Source organism: Plecotus auritus, assembly GCF_963455305.1.
Source record: "Plecotus auritus genome assembly, chromosome: 2".
Classification (NCBI taxonomy): Eukaryota; Metazoa; Chordata; class Mammalia; order Chiroptera; family Vespertilionidae; genus Plecotus; species Plecotus auritus.
Window position 1 is genome coordinate 147,891,485 of NC_137771.1, and position 25,500 is coordinate 147,916,984.

General features: G+C 42.6%; 1 protein-coding gene across 1 annotated transcript in view; it reads left to right on the forward strand.

The window, feature by feature from the left end:
- The first annotated feature begins 6,735 nt into the window (after nt 1-6,735).
- Nucleotides 6,736-25,500, forward strand: part of DCBLD2 (discoidin, CUB and LCCL domain containing 2) — a 103,009-nt gene continuing 84,244 nt past the window's right edge. The window contains exon 1 of the mRNA XM_080654119.1: nt 6,736-7,333. Coding sequence (XP_080510245.1) covers nt 7,123-7,333 — 211 coding nt within the window. The 5' untranslated portion in view covers nt 6,736-7,122. The remainder of the gene's footprint in view (nt 7,334-25,500) is intronic.

Below are 25,500 nucleotides of genomic sequence, written 5' to 3' on the forward strand. Positions count from 1 at the left end.
TCATTTGGGTTGGGAAAATTAAGATGGGGGTTATTTAGCCCTAACCAGTTTGGCTCAGTGGATAGAGTGATGGCCTGCAGACTGAAGGGTCCCAGGTTCGATTCTGGTCAAGGGCATGTACCTTGGTTGCAGGCACATCCCCAGTTGGGGGGGGAGGGGTGCAGGAGGCAGCTGATCGATGTTTCTCTCTCATCAATGTTTCTAAGTCTCTATCCCTCTCCCTTTCTCTCTGTAAAAAACCAATAAAATATATTTTTAAAAAGAAGATGGGGGTTATTTAACATGATAGAATGGAACGAGACCCACAATTATGAAAATGATGCCAGGACCATGAAAAATTATTGGTAGGTAAAGAAGAACTTAAATTATCTACATATAGAATATACAGATATAAAGTTTGGGAAATAACCTTTAGAAGCAAGAATATGATTGCAAATGTGATTTGAGTATAATATTTTAGCATATCTTCAAACATGGCTTGTTTGTTTCATTTTGTTTTCTATTAAGGCACAGATGGTGTTAAAAACTTCATTCTGGCCCATGAATAACTATTCATTCCTTTAAATGGATGGATGCCATAAGCATGCGTGAATGGCTGTATGTTTGTTCACTTGAAGAGAATTTCAATTGTTCTTATACACACTGTTGTAGTTATTATTAAAATAAAATCTAGGGGCTGATTCAGCATGGCTCTTCGGTGGTGTATCATTTTGCAGTTGATTTAATTAATTGCATGCATATGCAACTAACAGTATCTAGAGTCGAGTGGCTATATTTATGTTGTGATAATGAAGTACTGTCTTTGTATTAGTTGTTTGTCAATACAAAAATAATAGCAAATGACAGAAAGACTAAAATGAATCCTGAGTTACCTTATATCTGGTAATTGTTTTTGGAGGAAATAAAACCACTTTTATTCTTTCAAATCAACAAATGATTAAATGTTGTCATTAGATCGGGCTGTTAGCATCTGGGTGTCTTCCAAATGAGTCCCAAATAAATAGGAAATTCATGAATTTTTTGACTCAATAGTTTATATCTTTTATCAAGTTCTGCCCTCACCCTATATTTTAGTCAAGTCAGAAGTATCAAATTAACTGATTATAATCACAAAAAATGAATGGACATATCTTCAGATCTACAGTTGAAAACTAAGCATTGATTTATAGAGATCACCAATAATGTCAGATATGTGATGAGAAAATTGTCCTATTCATTCAAAATTCTAGGAGCATGAGGCATGTCTTTTAAGATTAAAAAAAAAAAGTGGGGTCAGGGAAATTATATTCTCCTTTGTTTTTCTCCTAGGAGTTATCTTGGTCTGCAATAAATCCTTTAAAAAAAACTCTCACATTTTCCCTTTTGTGCAGTATGTTAACTATGAACAAAATGATAGCATACGTCAGTCAAATGTAAAGTATTATTTATATTGACATTAAAACCTGATTATTAATGCAGAATCTCATGGAAAGTCAGATTAATTTGAACGACATATTATTTCCTTTTGGCCCACAATCTGTTGTTTCACAAACCATGGTTAATAGAGTGCCAAAAAATAAAAGGATCTGTTTAACTAAAAGTGTATAATATATCCTGCATCTCATTTACATCTTATTATGTTAAAAGGCAGACTAACATCAGCTAGTCTATGACTGTAATATCAAGGAGATGATATTCTTTGTTTTTTAAAAAAACTTAGGTATTTCTTTAAAATTTCTGAATTTTCAAAGGCTTGCTATTATTTAAAATATTAGTTCCTATTTTATTGACTTACTAAATTTAAAGGCTCTAAATTAACCTTTAATTAAATGATTCAAAAGGAATCACTGAAAGCATATTTTATAAAATCTCACCTTCTATTTCTTTTCTCTTGGTTCTTAGAAAATAAAAAGTTGAACTATTTTTTACTTGTCCTTGCTTAATAGATGGGAGCTGCCTGGATGACTCCAAACCCCGGGATGGAATCCTAGTTCCTTGTCAAGAGGATGGGGAGTTGCCTGGTAGTTTACATGTTTCAAACCTCTGGTTCAGGAGTCTCCTGCTCTCTCTGAGTGTTTGATGTCTGCTTTCATATCCCTTCCTGAGGATGCTGCCCTTTCCATGTAGAATATTGAAACTGGACACTGCCTGGCCCGCGTGGCTCTGCAGTTGAGCGTGGACCTATGAACCAGAAGGTAACAGTTTGATTCCGGTCAGGGTACATGCCTGGGTTGCAGACTCCATCCCCAGTGTGGGGTGTGCAGGAGGCAGCTGATCAATGATTCTTTTTTATCATTTATGTTTCTCTCTCTCTCTCTCTTTCCCTTCCTTTCTGAAATCAATAAAAATATATTTAAAAAAATAAAGCTGGACACCCACCTGATTGTGTCTCCCCACTTGTATATTCCTTCTTCCCCAAAGTTTCACTGGATCAAGCCTGTGACCTGGTAAACTTAATGGAGAGTTTGGAAGGAAGGCAGAGGAAGGTTACAGTATAGCCTATACAGCAAACAGAATTTATTTATTAGCTATCTCTATCTATCCAGCATCTTTGCATTCCAGTCACTGGGGAATTTTCACTCTTCCTCACCTCTCCTCTGTTCCATCTTCTAGCCACTGTGCTGGCCAGCTCATCTCCTCTGACCTCCCCCATCTCCTTCCTCATAATGTTACCCTCCTGCTCCAAGGCCCTGTTTACCTCTTTCACAGAACAGAACTGGGCTCTTCATCTAGCTCCACTTCATAAAGACATTCCTGGGCTGGGGTTATGGGATGTGGAGCACACGCTTTAAGGTGCACTCCTGTCCAGCACAATGTTCTCCCAGAGAGGAAATCTGTAGTCACAGCTTTTTTGTCCCCTCCCTCCATTAGGTAGCAGTTTAGGCATCAAGGACTTATAATTTGACTGTGAGATAAAAGGGAGCAGTGGATAGTGAAAATTTGGAAGAATTGTCAAAACTCAAAATCTATAACAAGATCCAACCATCTTCAGTTGCAGACAAACCGAGGCCTACGAGACTCGCAGTAGGTTATACAGCACTTTCAAGTGGAAGTTGGATACAAGAGTCTGGTCTGGGGCTGTTTCCATGATCTCATGAAACAACAACTGAATTTCTCAGAAGCCAAACAGCATTGCAGCTCTGTGTATTTAATTCTTGATTATGTTGCCAGCATAGGTCCCACAGGAAAGAATAGCAGGAGAGGCACACAGCCACTGCACACCTAAATAACATTATCTCAGATACTCTGGTATGTTTATTATTCATTTTTCAGTTCTCATGTATAATTAATTTTCTAATGTCTTGGCATGATGCTTACGTTATGGAGGGCAGTTTTCAGGCTTTTACTAAAATCTTTTGCAGCCACCTTCAGAGATAAGACACCAAGCTGAAGCCTTCTTGTTCTGACAAGTGAATTAGTTAAATTTATTTTATTATGTTCCTAAAGAAAAACCAGGGGAGGGAGGAGAGGAAGAAAGAGAAAAAGAAAGATGCTGTAGAAGGCAAATGGACAATTATCAATGTCAGTCATGTTGTTGAAATACGCCAAGAAAATGTACGTAATTTTCACTATCCACTAGTACAGTGGTCGGCAAACTCATTAGTCAACAGAGCCAAATACCAACAGTACAACGATTGAAATTTGTTTTGAGAGCCAAATTTTTTAAACTTAAACTTCTTCTAACGCCATTTCTTCAAAATAGACTCGCCCAGGCCGTGGTATTTTGTGGAAGAGCCACACTCAAGGGGCCAAAGAGCCGCATGTGGCTCGCGAGCCGCAGTTTGCCGACCATGGCACTAGTAAAATGAAATACCTTCTAAAATAAATTAGGTTCCTAACACATACGTCTTAAATTTGCTATAACAGAACCTAAAGAAATTGTTTATAAATGTTAAGAAAATATGAGTAATAAACCTGAGAGCTGGATTTGACTGAAATTACTAACTGAAACAAGTTTACAAGATAAACAGCAAATGTATCCAGAAAATGTTCACAGTAAGGAAGAAAGCCTCCCCAGGAGAATTGAGACATTTAGCAACAAACTTGGCTGTAAACATTTGTCCAAACAGTCAACAGGACAGAGAAAATGCTCCTGGGAGAACAAGAACCAGATTTTAGTCCTGGGCTTTGAAGTTGGAAATATTTCCCCAGAAATGCCACATTCTTCTTTCTTTCCCACCCCAGTGGATCACTAAAGTAAATTATCATTTGTTCCCTCGTTTTGTTATCCTGCCAAAATATACACTCACTGATAAAGCCCACCAATGATTCATTATACACCATCGTCCCAAGGTTTCCAGTATAAATTCCATATTAAATGAGCCTCTTCTGTTTTATTAATGCTTAACAGTAACGATAGTGCCAATGAATTTTACCGTATCTTACCATTAAAACCTAGATGTTTCTGTATGAAGCAAAGGCCCCAGGGTCTTCTCCTCTATTCTCATTTTCTTAGCAGTGGCTGAGCTGAGATTCATTTAGAAGCAGAAATAATGGGATGTAAACATTCTTTTCATATTTTTCCTTTTCTCTACAGATCAATTCCAATTTCTCTAACCCTCCACTCTTTATCTATGAAGAAAGAAAATGAGGAAAAAGGAAGACACAGAAAGTGGAAAAAATTCTGGTGAATTGAAATTTAGATTGAGAACCTGTATTTATGTTTAACATGGAGTGAACAAACAAATGCATTAAAGTGATACACAGTTTAATTTCCTGGTATTTTATATATACCAACTCAACGTGTTCCTTTCCTGAAGCTCTACTCTTCCCCAGAGCCTTCATCCAAAGCATTAATTCATTTACCAGTCAAGGAACGGAGCTGACTATGGCTGCTGCAAGTCCTCGCAGATGCAGCTCCAGCAACACCATTCACCTGAAATCCAGCTTCCTTTGCCTCTGGCCTGAGATCACCTTCCTTACTTTGCCGTCTTATTCACTACAGCTGGAATTTTATACTTACCATAATGGGCTTCTTAAAATCCTTCCAATGTGGTTTTGTGGCATCAGTCCTTATCTCCAATATGCAGCTGGTTACAGACAGATTTGTTTACATGGTCGCCTCCCTCTCAGAATGTAGGCTCCTCTGATTGAACTTTGTATGCCCACTACCTACATTAGGCCTAAAGCATAGTAGGGTTTAGTAGGCATCCAATAAATGCTTATATATATATATATATATATATATATATATATATATATATATATTGATTTCAGAGAGGAAGGGAGAGGGAGAGATAGAAACAGCCATGATAAGAGAGAATCATTGATCAATCGGCTGCCTTCTGCACACCCCCCACTGGGGGTTGGGTCCACAACCCTGGCATGTGCCCTGACTGGAATCAAACGGTGACCTCCTGGTTCATAGGTGGACACTCAAGCACTGAGCCACACTGGTGGGGCTCCAATAAATACTTTTTAAATAAATTTGGTAGGAAGGTTTAATGTATGAGGGATTTGCAGCAAGTTGAAAAAGATGGCCTCCAAAGTCCTTTACAATTTTCAGGTTTTGAGGATATCAGTTTCTTCCATGGTTTTGATTATTACATCTATTCATGAGTTTCCCCCATAACTTTAAGGCATTCCTCATCCTAAGCTTTAGACCAACATGTCCACCTGACTGCTACATAGCTTCGCATTAGTGGACAGGACATCTCAAATTCAGTATGTCCAAAATTAACTCATTTTCCCACACAACCAGCTCCACCTTTCCAGTTTTCTGTATTTATTAATGACACCAGACTCCTTAGGAATCCATGTGGAAAACATCCAGAATGGCACTTCTCTCTTCTCTAAAACGAATCACATCCTAGTCAGGCGGATTCAGCTTTCCCCAAACCCAGTTCTTTTTGTGACTCTATCCTGACAGTCTCCATCAAATTGTGTGTGACTCTAATTAGCACTTATTTTATTCTGACTTTCACGATGTATTTCCATCTCTGTCCCAACACTAGATCCTGGAATATGTCTGTGTAATAGGCTGCAACTCCTACAACTCATAACACAGGTTTTGCAGGTGCTCAACTCTAGAAGGGCTGAATGAATGTCGGCATGCTAGGTTTAAATTACTTTGGCGTCATGAATCTTGCTATATCCTTTTTTTGTTTTCCCCATAATATAATATGGTAAAAGGCATTGGAAACAGGGTACATTCATCTGTTATTGTCCCTGGGAGTGGCTGCAACAATTGGCAGTAGCTTTTATTTAAAAAAAAAAAATCGCTCTGTTTTTTGTAAAAGAAAGAAATGAAAGAAAGAAATAAAGAAAGAGAAAGGAAGGAAGGAAGATCCTTTAGATTCAGCTCCCAGCTAAAACCATCCAGAATCCAGGTTTCCCACCCCTTCCAGTGGCCTGATGTGCGGCGAGGGAGGAGCAAAGAGCAGGCACAGCCTGAGGAGCTGGGAGAGCGGGATGGGGGAAGTCCCGGAAGTCATTGACCAGAGCAGACGGCCGCCTCAGCGGGATCTGCTTGGGCTGAGGTCCCAACAATAACAAATCTCAGGGTCTGGCGGGGGCCGCCAGGGGCCGGAGCTTGGGGGCGGAACCCAAATTGGGGGAGGCGGGTGGGACGCTTCCCAAGGCCTCAGGGGATTGGAGGAGAGAGATGCGAGGCGGTGGAGCTCGAGTAGTGGGTAGCGGAGCTAACTGGTCGATTGAGGGGAGAGCGCGTTGATTGGGTGGAGCGGGGGAGACGGACCGGAGCTAACGGCGGATTGGCCGCGGCGACCAAAGAGGCGTGGCCAGAGCGCGCTGGAGGGAGCGCGAGGGATCTGTGGCCGGCCTGCCTGCGAGCTAGCCTGAGCGGCGGGAGAGCGCGGCAAGCGGGGCGTAGGGTTGAGGAACGCGGTGCGGGAGGCTCGCTGCCCAGCTCCGTCGCTGTCGTCCTCCGCGCCTCGAGCACTCGCTTCCTCCCCTCCCCTCCCCAGCATCCCGGCCTGGGGTCTCGGGCGGGGAACGGAGGGAAGGGACCTTAGAGGAAGCGAAAGCGGAGTGAGGGGCGGAGGGGGTCCCGGCGCGGAGCAAGGCGCGCGCTGCTTCTTGTTCTCTCTCCGCAGCCGCCGCCTCCTTGCGGGGTGCCGCGGCCACTGGCGCGCGGGACTCCCGGGGCGCCCGCACTATGCAGGCGGACTGCTGGCCGCCGCGATGGCGAGCCGGACGGTGGTGAGAGCAGGGCGCAGCCCTTACCAACCCCGAGTCCGGGCCGCGGCCGCCGCCCCCGCAGGGGCCGCGCTCCCCCACTCCCATTCCAGCCCGCTCCCTCCCCGCTCCAGCTCCTCCTCCTCCCCTATGCCTCAGTTCCTTCTGCTCTTACTTGTCCTGCTCCTGCTGCTCGAGGACGCTGGAGCCCAGCAAGGTGAGTGGTTCCCAGGGAATGCGTGGTGCGTGGAGCCCCACGGGCGGCGGAGGCGCGGGGAGAGCCTGCGGGGCGCCAGGGCTGCGGGCCTTGAGCCGAGTCTGCCACACGCCGGGAAGGTGCGGGGTGCCTTCCGTGCGTGGGCAGTCCGGGGCCGGCACTCGCCAGGTTGAGTTGCAAAGCTAGGATCAGCCTGTTGTCCCCCAGCTTGGCGCAGCTTTACTTTTTTGGCAAGGCCATTCATTTTCCTGAAAAGAGGGGGGCGAGACCCTGCTATCCAGGCCTCCTTTTTGGTATTGGATTATTTTTCTAGGGAAAATCTTTGGGAGAAAAAAAAAAAGATGTATTGGAGACCTGACGCCTAAAGTTAAGCTAAAGGGATGAGTAGACAGTAGAAAGGCAAGGTAATTAAATAGCACCTTAAACCTATTAAAGGCAAGTGGCGATAACTATTATCTTTTATGGAAGTTCTCAGGTTCACAGCGAATGAAATTGATTCTGGTTATCTTTGAGTCTTGGATTTAGGAAGTGCACTTTACAATCCCTGATGATTAGTCTGGATGGTGGTCTAGGAATAGATTGCCTGGGTCAGACGCTGGCTCTGACCCAAAGCAACCTCCTATGTTACCACGTTAAAAAGGTAAGCTGGTCCAGAAAGGGACAAAACTTTTTTTCTATCTACAATCCTTGGAAAACCTATTGAAGAAGCAAGCAAAATTGTTTATTGAATAATCACTATGATGGAAAGAGAATGCAGAGCTGATTCACCCTCCACCCTTTTTGTACTATTTTCAGGCAGTGAACCGTAATTTTTGAATCAGTTTGGCATCATTATTGAACATATTTTCCATTCCATTTCCCAGTGAGAAGAATTGTTACTTATTTCTGGGAAGGTTATTTTTTAATTGATCTCCACGTTTAAGTCCAGCTTACTGTTGCTCTCATAGGGTTTTCAGTAGAGTATGGAATCTTGGCCATAAGCCTGTCATTATGAGGATGCTGAGACTTTGACAGGCACATGGGAATATAATATCTCTAACTGTAAGGAAAAAAACATATTTGGTAAACTGACCTCTTTTAGATTTAGGCAGTTCTATGCAATGTAGATGCTTAGCATTCAGGTTTTAGATAATCTTCAGGAAATTTTTGAACATTGGCCCTTAATAAGTTAGAGTGTGAAATCCTTCTTTTCATTGAAGTCTTGAGCCTGTGCTTGTAGTTTCCTCCTAGTAGGAAAAAACGCACACAACAAAAAACAGGCTTATATATGGCTAACATTTGTTGGGGCTTACTTTGTCGCAGGCACAGTACCAAGTGGTTTACATGTATTAACTCAATCCTCAGCACAAACGTTTGAGATAGATACTGTTATCCCATTTCAAACATAGGAACCTGAGACCAAAAAAATGTAAGGTACCTTGGGTATAGAAAGGAATATAACTACCTAAGCAGAATGCTCTGTTTTGCTTATTTCCAAATCAAAGTGTTTATAGCATGTTTTTTAAAAAATATTTGAACAATGTAGAATGTTACATGTCTCCCCACATACGAGACAATTGCCTTGGTTTTTAGAATTTCACAAGCCTGATCTAATTAAACATGCAACATTACATTTGAAACAATATTTTATTTCAGTTCTTACCACTATTTTAACAAATATATGTTTGTCTTTCACAGTGTTATCTTTTTTTGAACATTTTTTTTTTTATTTCAGAGAGGGAGAGAGAAATAGAAACATCAATGTTGAGAGTCATTGATTGGCTGCCTCCTGCACGCCCTCCTACTGGGGATTGAGCTTGCAACCCAGGAATGGGCCTGCAACCTGGAATGGAACTGTGATCACCTGGTTCATAGGTCTATGTACAACCACTGAACCACACCGGCTGAGCTTACAGTATTATCCTATATAATAAAAGGCTGATATACAAATTGTCCCCTCAGGAGTTTGACGGAGAGACCGGGAGTTCGATCGCTTGCTATGATGTGCGCTGACCACCAGGGGTTGACGTGGAACATGGCGGGCAATCAGCAGAGGTTGCAGGGTGCTGAGGGAGTGAGGGAAGGAGGAGGCGGGGAACCCGACTGGCCCTGATTGCTGGCCAGGCCTAGGGATCCTACCTGTGCACGAATTTCATGCACTGGGCCTCTAGTCCTATATAATAAACCCTAATATGCAAATTGAACATTGGAACAACTGGTCACTATGATGCACAACGACCACCAGGGTGCAGACGCTCAGCACAGGAGCTGCCCCCTGGTGGTCATTGCTCTCCCAAGGGGAGCACCGCTCAGCCAAAAGCTGGGCTCACAGCTGGCAAGCACAGTGGTGGTGGTGGGAGCCTCTTCTGTCTCTGGTGCAGGCAGGTGGTAAGGAGCAAGGGGTCTCGGACTGCAAGAGATCCAGATTGCAAGAGGGATGTCTGACTGCCAGTTTAGGCCTGGGGATTGGGGCTAAGTGGGCAGGCAGACATTCCCTGATGGGTCCCAGACTGGACTGTGAGAGGGCACAGGCCGGGCTGAGGACCCCACCAGTACACAAATGTGCCCCAGGCCTCTAGTCTTATATAAACACCAATGTAGATTAAACTCAAATAGAAATGCTGTTGATAATTTAAAAGACCTAATTTCTGGTTCTTCAAAATTGATTGGGTAAATATTAAGTCATATCTCATGATTGATAGAATTCATACCTTTTTATCCTTAAAAATTTTATTTTTCAATTACAGTTAACATTCAATATTATTTTGTATTAGCTTCAGGTGTACAGCATAGTGATTAGACACTTTTGTCCTTTACAAAGTGATTTTTCTGCCCTCCCATCCCCCCATATTTCCAGTACCCTACCTGCCACCATATATAGTTATTATAATATTTTTGACTCTGTTCCCTATGCTGTACTTTACATCCCTGTGACTATTTTATAACTACCAATTTGTACTTTGTAATCCCTTCATACCTGTTTCATAATTTAATGAAAATGAAATGATAGTACACAGTTTTGCAAAGGGGAAAGCATAACTTAGCTGTAATGATTATCATTGCTAAATTATCTGATAAAATAAGGACCAGTTAGGTATATATATCACCTGAAGACTCAGGAATTGTGTGGGATTTCAACTCTCTGATTTTTAAAAATTGTGTTTTCTTACCCAAAGTACCCTGATGCAGTCTGTGGTGGAAATGCTTTTAAACCTGTCCGCGTAGTCTAACAGATGTGCTTTTAGGGTTCCACTGGTGTTCCTTGCATAACCTGAAAAGAAGGCAATTTCAGAATGAGAAGCAGTGCTTTAAAATACCTATAGAATCCTATCTAATAAAAGAGTAATATGCACATTAACCATCACTCTGCTACACCCACAAGCCACGACCACCAGCCAATCAGGAGAAAGTAGGCAAATTAACCCAACCAAGATGGCTGTGGCCACTGAGCAAGCAGGAGGCTTGGGTTTCCCCGGCAATGGAGGAAGCCAAGCTTTCTGCACACCCTGGCCAGCCCAGGCCTCCACTCAAGGCTACAAAGTTTCAATTATAGAAGATAAATAAATCCCAACAAAAATGGCTGTGGCCATGGAGCGAGCAGAAGGCTTGGCTCCGCTCAAGGCTATAAAGTTTCAATTATAGAAGATAAATAAATCCCAGATACCAGGGCCTCCGCTTGGGTTGCCGGGGGGTGTGGTCAGCCTGCAAACCACCACAGGCCCCTCGCCCAGGCTGCCCCACGCCCCAAGGGAACCCCCACCCTGATCTGGGACACCCTTCAGGGCAAACCAGCTGGCCCCCACCAGTGCAGCAGGCCTCTATCCTACCTAATAAAAGAGTAATATGCGAATTGACCATCACTTAACACACAAGATGGCTGCCCCCATGTGGACACAAGATGGCTGCCACAAGATGGCCAGCAGGGGAGGGCAGTTGGGGACGATCAGACCAGCAAGGGAGGGCAGTTGGGAGGGACCCAGGCCTGCAGGGGAGAGCAGTTGGGGGGGATCAGGCCTGCAGGGGAGGGCAGTTAAGGGCAAACAGGCTGGCAGGGAGTGGTTAGGGGGTGATCAGGCTGGCAGGCAGAAGCGGTTAGGGGCAATCAGGAAGGCAGGCAGGCAGGCAGGCGAGCAGTTGGAAGCCACCAGTCCTGGATTGTGAGCGGGATGTCCGGGATCGGGCCTAAATGGGCAGCCAGACATCCCTCGAGGGGTCCCAGATTGGAGAGGGTGCAGGCTGGGTTGAGGGACACACACCCCTGTGCATGAATTTCGTGCACTGGGCCTCTAGTTTTTAATAATGGAAGTGTCTACATAGTATTAGGAGAAATACTGGAAGGAAATAAAATGGTAACAGTTGTCTTTTGCTAACACAGTTGTGGGTAATTTCTTCTTTATGATTCTTCAAATTGCCTGCAGTTTGCATATAGTCAGAATTAAAAATATGCTATGGAAAATGTTTTTGTTAGATTTTTTTTCTCAACCAGCCTAAGTAGAATGCATTTTATATGCAGAGTGGGACAAAAGTAGGTTTACAGTTGTTCGTATGGAAAATAATACAATAATTAGTAAATTATAATATAAGAACAAAGTCAGTTTGGCATACTCACAATTGTAAGCCCACTTTTGCCTTAGCCTATAGATGTGGAGGTAGAATGTTGCTTCAGGGTTTTTTTGGTTTGTTTTATCTTTCAGACATCATTTTGAAATAGAGATCACCTTCATTTCAATTAATGCCATACATAGCTATTCCTCAGGTTTTCTGCAGAAAAGAGTGATTTTTCTTTTTATTTGGCTCAGTAAAACTTATCATTGATCTGAAAACTTAACAGCCTTTCAAAACAGGAGAGATGTATTTTGACCAATCTCATGTCATTAACTTATTTATTCACATCTGTTTTACTATCGTGGTGTTTTACTAGTAGATATGGGTTATGGTTTTGTATTTTTTATCTGTAAATTTCATATTACATTCCTCTTCAAACTTTATTTTTATTAAAACCGTTTTTTTCCCTGTAAAATGTACATTTTTTGTAAAACACTTAAATTGGTGAAACTTATGCTGATTGCCTATTGGCTACTGTAATACATTTACTTAATGTTAATAGAAAAGCGAGCGTCTCCTATGAATGATTTATGTCTCTGGTTTACATTATGATTGTAGGAATTTGTGTCATCTCAGGAGCTCAGCTTCCTCATTTGTATCATGGGAAGGCTTGCCTACCTTTGGGGTTAGAATATTATTTGAATGTGAAGTGAATTTTAAAATCCATTAAGAACTGACCTGTTTATTAATATAAATGTGAAATATTTGTGAAGATACAGCTTTTTGCTTGCTAATTTAATAAACCTATAAAACAAATCAGGTTCTTTCATAAAAAGATTTCAGTTCCACAATGGTATTTGGAACTAATGTGTGTGGGGGCATTATGTAGAGTCAAGTAATGCTTTTATTTCGTTATGATGCAGGGAAATATATTTTTTTTAAATATATTTTATTGATTTTTTACAGAGAGGAAGGGAGAGGGAGAGAGAGTTAGAAACATTGATGAGAGAGAAACACCAATCAGCTGCCTCCTGCACATCCCCTACTGGGGATGTGCCCGCAACCAAGGTACATGCCCTTGACCGGAATTGAACCCGGGACCCTTGAGTCCGCAGGCAGACGCTCTGTCCACAGCCAAACCGGCCAGGGCCAGGGAAATATTTTTGAGCAATATTTGTAAATTGTCTAAATTGAAGAGCACATCTCCCTTTGCAAAGAACATTTGTAATTATTTCTGGTATTAACATTTTAAGTTAATTTAGAATTTTCCATGGTCTTTCTTGGTGTGATAAAATATTAAGATTCTTTATGTAGTTTTGTTCAGAGGCAAAAATCAAAGCATCTTTTTTCTGCTATATTTATGATTAATTTTGCACAGTGGATTTTAGAAATATAGCACATATTCCACATATGCTAATGATCAGATTAAAATCATTTTTTAAACTTATAAGTGAAAAATTAATTGTAAAATTGCAGGTTATAGAAGATCAATATAAAAAATCTTAAAATAGTGAAGTTTGTATAAATGAAAGTACCAGTACTAGAATTAAAATGACAAATTAATTTCCAGAAAGAATAATGGTATTTCAGTATGATGAGGAAAAGCTAGATTTACATAGAGGTAGATTTTAAATTTAAGGACTATCCTATCTAATAAAGAGGGAATATGCTAATTGACCATCACTCCATCACAAAGGTGGCTGCACCCACAGCTGAGGCCAGGTTCCCATATGGAGCCTTAAGGAGCGATCAGCAGGGACCTGAGGCTGCACCTTCCCCCGCCCCCGTAGGGCTTGACAGGGGACCTCAGGCTGTGCTTGCCGCCCTGGCGTCAGGCTGGGGGACCTCAGGCTGCACCCCCCGCCCCAGTGCCAGGCCACGGGGCCTAAGGCCACGCCCCCCGCCCTGCAGGGCTTGACGGGGGACCTCAAGGTGTGCTTCCCGTCCTGGTGCTGGGCTAGGGGATCTCAGGCTGCTCCCCCCGCCCCAGCGCCAGACTGGCTGACCTCAGGCCGCGCCCCCCACCCTGGCACCAGGCTGGGGGACCTCAGACTGCACCCCCTGTCCAGCGGGGCTTGACAGGGGACCTCAGGCCGCGCCCTCCCACCCAGCGGGGCTTGATGGGGGACAAGGTGCACCCCCAGTGCTGCGTCGGGGGAACTCAGGCCATGCCCCCCACCCAGCGGGGCTTGACAGGGGATCTCAGGCCATGTCCCCCATCTGGCGGGGCTTGATGGAGGACCTCAAGGCATGCCCCCCGCCCCAGTCTGGGCTGGAGGACCTCAGGCCACGCCCCCTGTCCTGGCACCAGGGGACCTGAGGCTACACCTTCTGCCTGGCAGGGCTTGACAGGGGTGGGACTGGCTGGGTCTGGATCTAGCCCAATGTGGGGGTGGCCGGCCAGGTCTGGGTCTCATGAGATTTTGAGGTGCATGTGGGTGGGCGGGGACTTGACTCTGGGTCCCGTGGTGTGCCCCTGACTCTGACAGGAGGAAGGTTTTCATATACATTTTACTAATTTTCTTTCATCTCTGACACTTCTATTATAAAGGGCAAATAGCAGTATTAAATTATTTCCTCTAATTAATCCCCTTTTAATGTGCACGAATTTTGTGCACCGGGTCACTAGTATTTAATAAAGTGCACCTGGGATATGAAAACTCAGGTGATAATATTGGGCATTAATTGAATACATGCAAATAGGTAGTTTCTATTTCCACTTCTTGATTAGTTAGAAGGGTGTGGAATGATGAAAAATTAGGAGGATTAGGAAGAGCTCTGTAGAGAGAATGATATTTGCTAAATGTGATTGTTGAAGTATGAAGTGGAGTGGACACCTTGGTAGTTTTTCTTGTGTGGTTCTTAAATTCACTTTATTTTAGGACAACATTGTGGCCTTAGTACTTTATTTTTAAAATATTGTGCAGATAACAATGATTATTACTCAAAACCAAAAAAAAAAAAAACTTAAATAATTATTCACAGTTCTACTCCCTAATTTATCGACCTATACTTTTTATGTTCCTTTCTATTCCATATTCACATACCTACATAATCTTACATGGATGTAATTTTAATACCCATGTGTTATGTTCTGTAGACATAGCATGTGAAAGTTAATTTATGCTCAGCTGTTGTGGCTCAGTGTTTGAGCATTGACCCATGAACAAGAGGTCACCCGATAGATTCCTGTCAGGGTTGTTTGGGGGCTTGACCCCCAGTAGGGGGCCTGCAGGAGGCAGCTGATTGATGTTGTCTCCCTCTCATCAATGTTTTCATCTCTCTGTCTCTCTTCCTCTTTAAAATTAATAAAAACAAATAAAATTAATTTATAAGCTAACATGTAAGCGTACTTACAAAATACAAGACGAAACTTCAAAATGTAAAAATTCCTTACAAGATATTTATTATTTATGAAGTAACTAGAGGCCTGGTGCACGAAATTCATGCACGAGTAGGGTCCCTAGGCCTGGCCGGCAATCAGGGCCGATTGGGACCTTCCGGCTACCGGCTGGGGCCTTTCTTTGTTCTGTGCCATCTCTTGGTGGTCAGCGCACATCATAGTGAGCAATCGAACTCCCGGTCTCCCAGTGGAACTCCTGAGGGGACAATATGTATATTAGCCATATATATATATAGATTACTATATTGTTCAGAACAGCTATTACATTATTTTCTTTATTCCACTGGATTAAATTCTTCACTCAGGATAGGATCTTTGAGTAAGTCCTTAATGGTGTTGATAGATTCTGCAAATTTAAGTGAAATGATGTATTAACAAAACCAATTTTACCACAGGCAGGCTAATTCATATAAACAGTGTTAAGTTTTGACATCTCATCAACGTTAAAATGATGTTGAAAGAAAAGATGTTATTTGAGGACCTGCTGTTTGTCAGTTCAAAATATTAGTTTAGAAACATACATCATGCTAATTTCCAGATTATGTAGATTAAAGCAATATAATCCACGAGGACAGAAAATGCTTGTAGTTATTTAAATAAAGTAGTATTTAATTAATGCTGGCGTCTGTGAAGCAGGTGGTATAATGGGTGGTATTAAAAGGCTGCTAAAACATCAGCTAGGTCTGAAGGGTATGTAGTTGGGAGAAAAATTTTAATTATCTACTTGAACTCTGGGGAAGACCCCAAGGTGCAAGCTCCCTCCACTGCTTTCTAAGGGAGTGGGCCCATAGTTTCCTGCATGGCTTTTTCTGAGTAGGGTGCAGGCAAGTTTGCAGTCAAAACTGAATTGCTTAGAATCGAAGAGAAGATGCTGGTGCTCTTTATCATTCTCTCATTAAGAACTGTCAGCATGAAGGAATTTCAATTATGAGCTCCCAGGAGAGTGTTCACATATGCCAGTACAGTCCAGGGACATTCAGAGAAGAGTAGTAAACATTGTCATTGTTTTTAGAGAACCTGTAGTTTAGGAAATAATCTCCAAGTTGGAATCCTATATAATAAAGAGGTAATATACAAATTGACCATCACTCCAACTCACAAGATGGCTGGCAGAGGAGGGCAGTTGTGGGCGATCAGGCCAGCAGGGGAGGGCAATTGGGAGGGACCAGGTTTGCAAGGGAGGGCAGTTGTGGGCAATCAGGCCTGCAGGGGAGGGCAGTTAGGGGTGACCAGGCCTGCAGGGGAGGACACTTGGGGGGACCCAGACTGGCAGGGGAGGGCACTTAGGGGTGACTGGGCCAGAAGGGGAGATCAGTTAGGGGCAACCAGGCTGGCAGGGGAAGGCAGTTACGGGCGACCAGGGTGGCAAGGGAGGGCAGTTGGGGGTGACCGGGCCAGCAGGGAAGGGCAGTTGGGGGCAATCGGTCCGGCAGGGGAGCAGTTAGGTGTTGATCAGGTTGGCAGGCAGAAGCGGTTAGGGGCAATCAGGCAGGCAGGCAGGCAGGCGAGCGGTTGGGAGCCAGCAGTCCTGGATTGTGAAGGGATGTCTGACTGCCTGTCGGAGGCAGTCGGACATCCCTTGAGGGGTCCCAGATTGGAGAGGGTGCAGGCTGGGCTGAGGGACACACACATACCCCTCCTCTCCCCCCTCCTCCCCCCCCCCCCCCCCCCCCCGTGCACGAATTTCATGCACTGGGCCTCTGTTATATATAGAAATGCTGTGGGTTTATGAGGGAAGGAGAGCTCACACCACCTAGGAAAGTAGGAGAAGCTTTGCTGATAAAGTAGTTTTAAGTGGCTGAGGTTTAAAGAATTACTCAATTCCTAGTCCACAGTGATGACAGACATTTAAAGAGTAAAGATCACATCATCAGAACAGCAAGGAGTCTGGAAGCAGGCCTCTGGTCTTGGCCTACTACTTTTTCCTTGAGCCCCATGTCCTGTACCCCTGCCCAATTATTGGGCAAGTGTTTGTGGGCTATGGTTCTATGCACTGTGGTACTGCCTGCCCTCTTGGAACCAAGTAAATATTACCATAGTGTGGCCAGCAGCACTTTTTTCATCTATAAGATAAAAACTAAACCTTTGTATATTACAAATATGGGGTAGGCAAAAGTAGGTTTACAGTTGTTTATATGAAAAATATTAAATAAACTTCCCCATGCTCACAACTGTAAACCTACTTTTGCCTACATCTGTATAAATTTTTCAGTCTGGTCCATCTCTTCCTCTTTGATTTAGTAATCTCCTGCCAGCAACCCTCATGCTTTATAGTTCAGGTGTAAGACTGAACTACTTTTTACTCTCCTTCTATATAATTTTATACTTTTTTTGCTTCCCTCTATTGACCTCTTTATATATGCCATTCTCTCTACTTGGAATGCCTTTACTTTTGGATCTCAGCTGTCAGTAGGACATCTCCTGAGGGCTCCCGGTCTGTGAGACTTTCATGCACCGGGTCACTAGTTTTAAATATTTGTTCCTGGTACAGAGTTTTATTCATTTTCTTATTTTTAATGATTATTATGATGTCTGTCATTCAAGAAATGTATACTAAAGGCCCATTTCTAGAGTGAATCTGCTGCCCTAAGCACATTATTTGGTGTTAGTCCCTGGACACCTGCATGCCCTTCACACCATTGGCCTTTGTCTAATCCCCACAGTTAGTGGGCAGTCCAAGAGACTGGCTTCTCAGACTCAGGGGAATAGTGCCATTTCTTGAGCCTACTTGCTCAGGGTCTAATATTTGCCCAGCATTTCCCAGCCATCCTCTTCCCAGGAGCTAGACCTCTGCTGCACTCCCTTGATGTGAGGGGTCCTACTCTAACTGGAATTCTGAATATATCTATGGCTACTTCTTAGAAAGCACTCTTGTGCCCACCTGTCAGATCATCCTTAAGAACAGCGACAGCCTAAATCAATGTCAGCAAGTTGGGTGCACTCCTTTGTTCTCTTTCAAATTCTCATTTGAAGAGTTACCTCCACAATTATAAGAATTTCCTATTTTTGGTTCTAGTAGTTGCCTGCTTTCTTTTTAGTTACCAGCTAAAATGCCTGGAAAACGCATGGGTAGCTTTAGTAATCTGGTGTCAGGAAAATAATGAGAAACAACGGCTGGAAACATTATGGAGGACTTTCCATTGTGGGGCAGACTGATGAGTTTGTACCTGAGATAATAGGTGTGGCATCAGCCATAGGTTCCTCCATCTTCACCCAGTCCATTTGTGCATCTGTAGGTTAGTTGTCTCTTACCAATCTAGTCTATCATCTCAGTGATACTTTTCCCCTGGTCCTTGACAGTCCCATGAAGGCTCACGTGCCAATCCCCAATGTTTGCTTTCTCAGATCTAGATATCTCAAGATTACTAGAGAAAGCCATTGGTCAGTTGTGATTAGATATGCCACAAATGAGGACTACTAATCAGATCTCAAATGGGAATTACTGCTCAACAGCAGCATATGACTGTCCCACTTTGTAGAGCTAAACTCCTCTTCCCCTTGTCCTCATCCCTGAACAGTGGAGCTTTGCCTCCTGCCTCACCTCTCCTTTTTCCTGAAACTGTCACCACCTTTTCCAGAGCACTGCTTCATCAGGGAATATACGTTGTGTTTTAGTATAATTTAAATTTCTGTGGTGCTGCTTCTTCTATGCCTGGGAACATGCTCAAAACACCACCTGCTTTTGTACATCTTTCTTTTGAGCTCTTTGCTTTTCAGGTATCTTATATCTCAGCTTTTTTTTCAGTGACAAGCTTTCTAAAAAGTAAGCTACACTAGTGCTGTATATTTCTTAGTGTCCGGCACACAGCAGGTATTTCTTAATGACAACTTCCTTTTTAACCCTTGCAGGCTAGCTTTTGCTGTACTGTAACTGTCATTTAAACTGTCAGTTTTGTTTTGTTTTGGCTTGGTTTTTTGTTTTACTCTCCAAAACCTGAGAGCTTTGTCTGTCTTTACTATTTTTTAGCATGGTGGACTTTGAAAGTATGGAGACTTTGGAGTCAGACACACCTGGATTTAAGTACTAGCCATGTCAGCTTTGGGATTTACAGTACTTACCACTCTCAGTGTTATTAAATATGTAATGCGTCTCTAGAATGTCTGAGGGCTGGCATCCAATCTGTTTGGGTAGCTGGTAAATATTTGTTCAATGAGTGAATCGATGTATGAATGAAAATTTTGTTTCTCTTTTTCCTACTGTAGTTAAAATCTCCATCTTCAAATATTTGCTTTCTAATGAGACCCAGATCTATTCCATCTTTCTGTTATCCCCATCCCAGTTATTGTTTAGGGAAGTTCCACTTCTAGTTCAGGGAAAGGGGTCAGATTGTGCAGTAGAGGAATATGACAGCAAGGTGTGATTGTTCTCCTGAAATATATTTTTTTAAATGGCCTCTATAACCCACTCAGACCTTAATGCTGGCTTTGATCTTCCTTTTCACATCTGCTTTCTCTCTCCAACTTCTGTTGATACGTTCTCAGGTTCATGGTTCATGGCTTATCTCTTTCTTTCTGGCATACCCTTGTTTCTAGTTATTCTTTGGATCCTAGAAGCTAACTTTATAGGCCTGAGAGAGACATTCTGTTGCATAGGTGGAAGAAATGTGTTTTAGTTAGGACTCTCGAGGTCGTAGGGAACAGAAGTCTAAATCTGCTTACCATGGAAGGGAAAAGTATTAGGAGGCTTCTAACTTCACATTGTGGAGTCTTGGGAAGAGCTGAACTATGCTAAGCCAAGGGGAAAGCAGGAATGCAGCTGGGCCTCAGGCATCAAGGATTCAGCTTCATTTTTGTCTCTTGGTTCAGTCTGGCTTTCTGTAGATGCACGGAATCATGGCTTTGGCAGTTCTCCAGGCTGATAGCTTCAACACTGGAGAGATTTTGGAATTTCCCCTAATATACAAGGTCCAGAAATCGGAGGGAAGGGTGAGTTGGCCTCACATTGGCCACTATATTTTACAGAAGTTGTTACCAAACCCTCAGCGGTACCTTGGGATATGGGAGGTGGTATCCCCATGTACAGATGAAGATATGGAGGCTTTTAGAGGCTAAGTGCCCAGGATCTCCAAAGTTGGCAAGGCTAGAATTTAAATCCAAGTCTGTCTGATTCCAAAGCCTGTGTACTTTGTACTAAATTACTTGCTATCAAGTGCCTACCACTGGCTTGTTTGGGTTTATTATTTTTCTAAATTCAACAGCATGTGTTAAGAGCCTAGTGTGCCCCATTTCTGTGTGTATGCCTGCCTAACAGAGTTTTACAGGTTGGTATGATAAACTGACATAAAAATGGATTTGTTCCTGGCTGGCATGGCTAAGTGGCTGAACATTGACCTATGAATCAGGAGGTTGGTTTGATTCACACTCGGCACATGTCCAGGTTGCAGACTCGATCTCCAGTGTGTGGCATGCAGGAGGCAGCTGATCAATGGTTCTCTGTCATCATTAATGTTGCTATCTCTTCCTCTCCCTTCCTTTCTGAAATCAATAATAAAATATATTTAAAAATGCATATGTAATTAAGCATATTAAGTACAATAAAGAGATTCTGGTAATAGACATAGAAAGACCAAGACTTTCAGCATGTTTTACAAAAGAGGTAACATTGAATTTGCTAGGTGGGTGTTGTTCTTGGCAGAGTGGAATAGCATGTGCAGTGGCTCAGAGGAGAGAACTTGGAGCATGCAGTCCCCCATAGTTCTGCAGCTGGAGCAAAGAGGTTGTGGGGAAAGTCAGGAAATGAAACTGGAAGGGGAATAGGGGAAAGATTATAACAGACCTTGTATCCTTACTGGAGAATCTGACTTTTATTGTATCCTCGGTGGAAAATAGTGGAAGGATTTTTAAATAAGGGACCTACATGACCCAGTTAGTGTTTCAGAAACACTGGCAGGAGTGTGGACAATGGGTTAGAGGAAGGAAAGATTAGGAAGTGTGGAAACAAGGGTCTACACTTGTTCAGGTGGACTAAATTTAGAGATATTGAGGAGAGAAGGTATAAAACATAATGACCAGTTAAAGTTGAGAGAGCAAAGGTTAAGATGCTTTTTTTTTATTTTTTCATTTCTGCAATTCTCTTCTCCCTGCTTTCCACCTCCTTCACCCACCATGTTTTCTACCTAGTTAACTGCTATTTATCCTGCACAGACACACATGCATAAAGTTCTCATTACTTCCTCGTAGTACTCATTGTCCATGAAAATTACTTGCTATGTCTGTCTTACTGTATTGTAAACTATAAGGACAGAGGCTTTGTCTCTCATTTTTGTTGTTACTCATAGCACCTACTACAGTGCCTGGCATGTGGAAGATGTTCCTTGGATACTTAGGACAGGATGAGTTTGAATGCAATGGAACTTCTTAGCAGAGATACTTAATGTTTAAGTAGGTGACAAGTTTGAGGATTAAGACAACAGTGGTTGGAGGCTTTGGAGCTTCCTCCATTTCAGTGGTAACTGAAATCCTAGGAGTAGGTGAGATTGCTCCAGTAGAATACAAAGAGTGGGGAAAGAGCTCTGAAGAACAGCAGCATCAGCAGTAAGAAGCCAGGTCAGCTAGGATGCCAGAGAAGTTGCAAGGACAGAGTTGGAAGAGCTAAGAGGGAAGGAGAATTGTGTTTGTTCTGTTTTTTTTAAAATATATTTTATTGATTTTTTACAGAGAGAAAGGGAGAGGAATAGAGAGTTAGAAACATCAATGAGAGAGAAACATCGATCAGCTGCCTCCTGCACACCTCCTACTGGGGATGTGCCTGCAACCAGGATATATGCCCTTGACCAGAATCGAACCTGGGACACTTGAGTCTGCAGGCCGACACTCTGTCCACTGAGCCAAACCGGTCAGGGCAGGAAGGAGAGTTTTAAGAAAGAGAGGGTGCCCTAACTGGTTTGGCTCAGTGGATAGTGTCGGCCTGCGGACTGAAGGGTCCCAGGTTCGATTCCAGTCAAGGGCATGTACCTTGGTTGGGGGCACATCCCCAGTAGGGGGTGTGCAAGCGGCAGCTGATGGATGTTTCTCTCTCATTGATGTTTCTAACTCTCTATCCCTCTCCCTTCCTCTCTGTAAAAAAATCAATAAAATATATTTAAAGAAAAAAGAATGAGGGAGTGAAGGCATGAAGGAAGGAAGAAAAATGGGAGGGCAGGAAGGGCCAGCAATGCCAGTTGCTGTAGAAAGATCACAAATGAGATAAGTATAGAAAGGTATTCATTGAGTTTTGACAGCTCGGAAACTGACTGCTTTAATGAATGGTTTCATTAGAGAGGTAGGCCTGCATTTCCTAGGGCTGCCATAACAAATTACCACAAACTTACATGGCTTAAAACAACAGAAATGTATTGTCTCATAATTCTAGAGGCTAGAATTGTAAAAAATTAGGGTATTGACAGGGCCATGCTTGCTCCAAAAACCCTAGGTGAGGATCCCTGACTCTCCCTAGTTTCTGATGGTAGCAGTCTTTGGCGTTCTTTTGCATCACTCCATTCTCTGCCTCTGTAGTTGCATGGTATTCTTGTCTGTATCTGTGTCCAAATTTTCCTCCTCTTAAAAGGACACCAGTCATTGGGTTAGACACAGGGGTGGGAAAACTTTTTGACTCGAGGGCCACAATGGGTTCTTAAACTGGACCAGAGGGCCGGAACAAAAGCATGGATGGAGTGTTTGTGTGAACTAATGTAAATTCAAAGTAAAGGAGAAGAGGGGAGAGCAAGAGAACCGGATAGAACAGCCGGATCTGGCCCGCGGGCCCGTAGTTTGCCCACGGCTGGGTTAGAGTCTACCCTGGTTCAGTATGGCTGTATCTTAACCTGAGTACATTTGCAAAGACCTTATTTCCAAATAAGGTTGCATTCACAGGTGTCAGAAATTAGGACTTGAACATATCATTTTGGGAGGCACAGTCCAACCTACAGCTGGTCTGGAAACTGAATTACAATTCATTAAAGCTAGAGTGGGAGGCAAAGAAGTAAGATATGAAGAATAAAGAACTAAAGAAATCCCTGTAAAAGAAAGGAAAAGTGAAAAAGAAGATGGTAAATGTCAAGGGACACTGGGTGGAAAGGTGTTTTTTTTTTGGTACAGTTTTTGTTGTTATTGCTGTTAGTATTTTAAGATTTGTTAAAGTACAGATCCTAGACCCCACTGGAGAAGTATCTTACAATGTAAAATTCATTAAAAGAAAAAAAGCCAAGCCCTGGCCGGTTTGGCTCAGCGGATAGAACGTCGGCCTGCAGACTGAAGGGTCCCAGGTTCGATTCCGGTCAAGGGCATGTACCTTAGTTGCAGGCACATCCCCTGTAGGGGGTATGCAGGAGGCAGCTGATCGATGTTTCTCTCCCATCGATGTTTCTAACTCTCTATCCCTCTCCCTTCCTCTCTGTAAAAAATCAATAAAATATATTTTTAAAAAAAGAAAAGGAAAAGAGCCAAATCATAACTGTCATACAATAAAATGAACACATATCAAAGATTTTATTTAACTCATTCATTAATGAGGGAACCAGTAAGGTATCATAACCCGTCCAAAGAATATCTGAGAAGTTAGGTGTTTATAGGGAATCTTAGGATATGATTGCTAGGCTAGATGGATAAATTTGGTTAATGGTCACTAGAGCCATAAACTGTCACCTTTGGGATTACCTTTTCACCTGCACAGAAATTAATATGCATCTCTACCAAGCAACAATTTACCAGTTAACATGTAACCAAGACTGGGACCTTTAATCAATGATAAATAGTAAGTCCAACTAAGTATTTTGCCCTATAATTCTTGGGTGGCTTTTGGCCTTTATGACGTTTAAAGGATGTGCTGCTTTCCTTTTTTGTGTGTGTGTTTTTTCCCCTATTTCCAAGTTCCAGGTAATTTTTTAAAAATATATTTTTATTGATTTCAGAGACGAAGGGAGAGGGAGAGAGATGGAAACATCAATAATGAGAGAGAATCATTGATTGGCTGCCTCCTGTACGCCCCCTACTGGGGATCGAGCCAGCAACACAGGCATGTGCCCTTGACTGGAATTGAACCAGGGACCCTTCAATCTGCAGGCCAACGCTCTGTCCACTAAGCCAAATGGGCTAGGGCAAGTTCCAGGTAATTTTTTGACATTTATTAGAATTTATGGGGATGAGGGCCTTAGAACCTTAGGTGTTTCTAATGGAGACTAAATTTTGAGAACCACTGAATAAGAGACTACTGAGTAGTTTTAGGTACCTATCTTAGATTACTCTAATGACACATATCTTTTGGATTTTGTGATTCCTTTTATTCCAGTGGTATTCAGTTCCTTGACAAAGCGAGATCATTTGATTCAGGGTTGGAGGGCGGGGTTGCCAGGATACTCAAGAAGGACATGGTAGCTAGGAAATGAATGTACCAGAAGAGTGTAGTTAAATCCAGTGGACATGAGGTCCAGACTGGCTAGGAAAAGAAATGAGGCCAGGACACAATTATAGATGGGGAGAAAAGAGAGATGCCAAGTTCAGAAAGTATGCAGTCGGTGTAAGAGAGCTGAAAGGTCAGGAGACTGACCAGTAGAGTAGGCCATTAAAGTTTTTGAGATTTCAGAGGTGGAAGCAGACTTTGATAATGGCAAAAGCAAAGTCCAGGTTGCGGTCCTGCAAGTGAGTAACAGAAGTGAAGTAGATGTCATAGGGGAAAGTGTTAATGAGAATTACTTTTTAGTGGATATATACTTTTCACAAGACACACTTGAAGCTTTAAAGCTGCTATAAATTTTCTAAAATTACTAATGGGTCATTTTTCTTTTACTTTAGTTAGATTATGGCCAAGTGTGCTGGCTCTACATATGATGGGCAAAGCCTTTCAGGTCTTTTAGGATAATACTAGTACTCTCAAACATTTATTGAGCACTTATTATGGGTTAGCCTCTCGATACTAGGTCTTTTCATACACTATCTTATGTAAGTCTTACCCTGTGTGGTTTGAGTTGTTAGTATCCCTGTTTTTTAAAACTGAGGTTTAGCAAAAATAAATTACCTTCTTAAGGTCACAGTGAGTGGTAGATAGGGCATGTAAGTTCATTGTATGACACCAGAGACCATTTGCTTCACATTTTGTTCTAAGTAGTTTATGATTTGGAGGTTGAAGAGGATTTATACATCTAACATTCCTTTACGTTACTCACTTTTATAAATTATCTATAATGCAGAGTTGAAGTTGGGCTTAAAAAATAATGAAGCTGGGAGCTGTTTCTTTTTCTACAAATATCCACAGTGACTCTCTTTA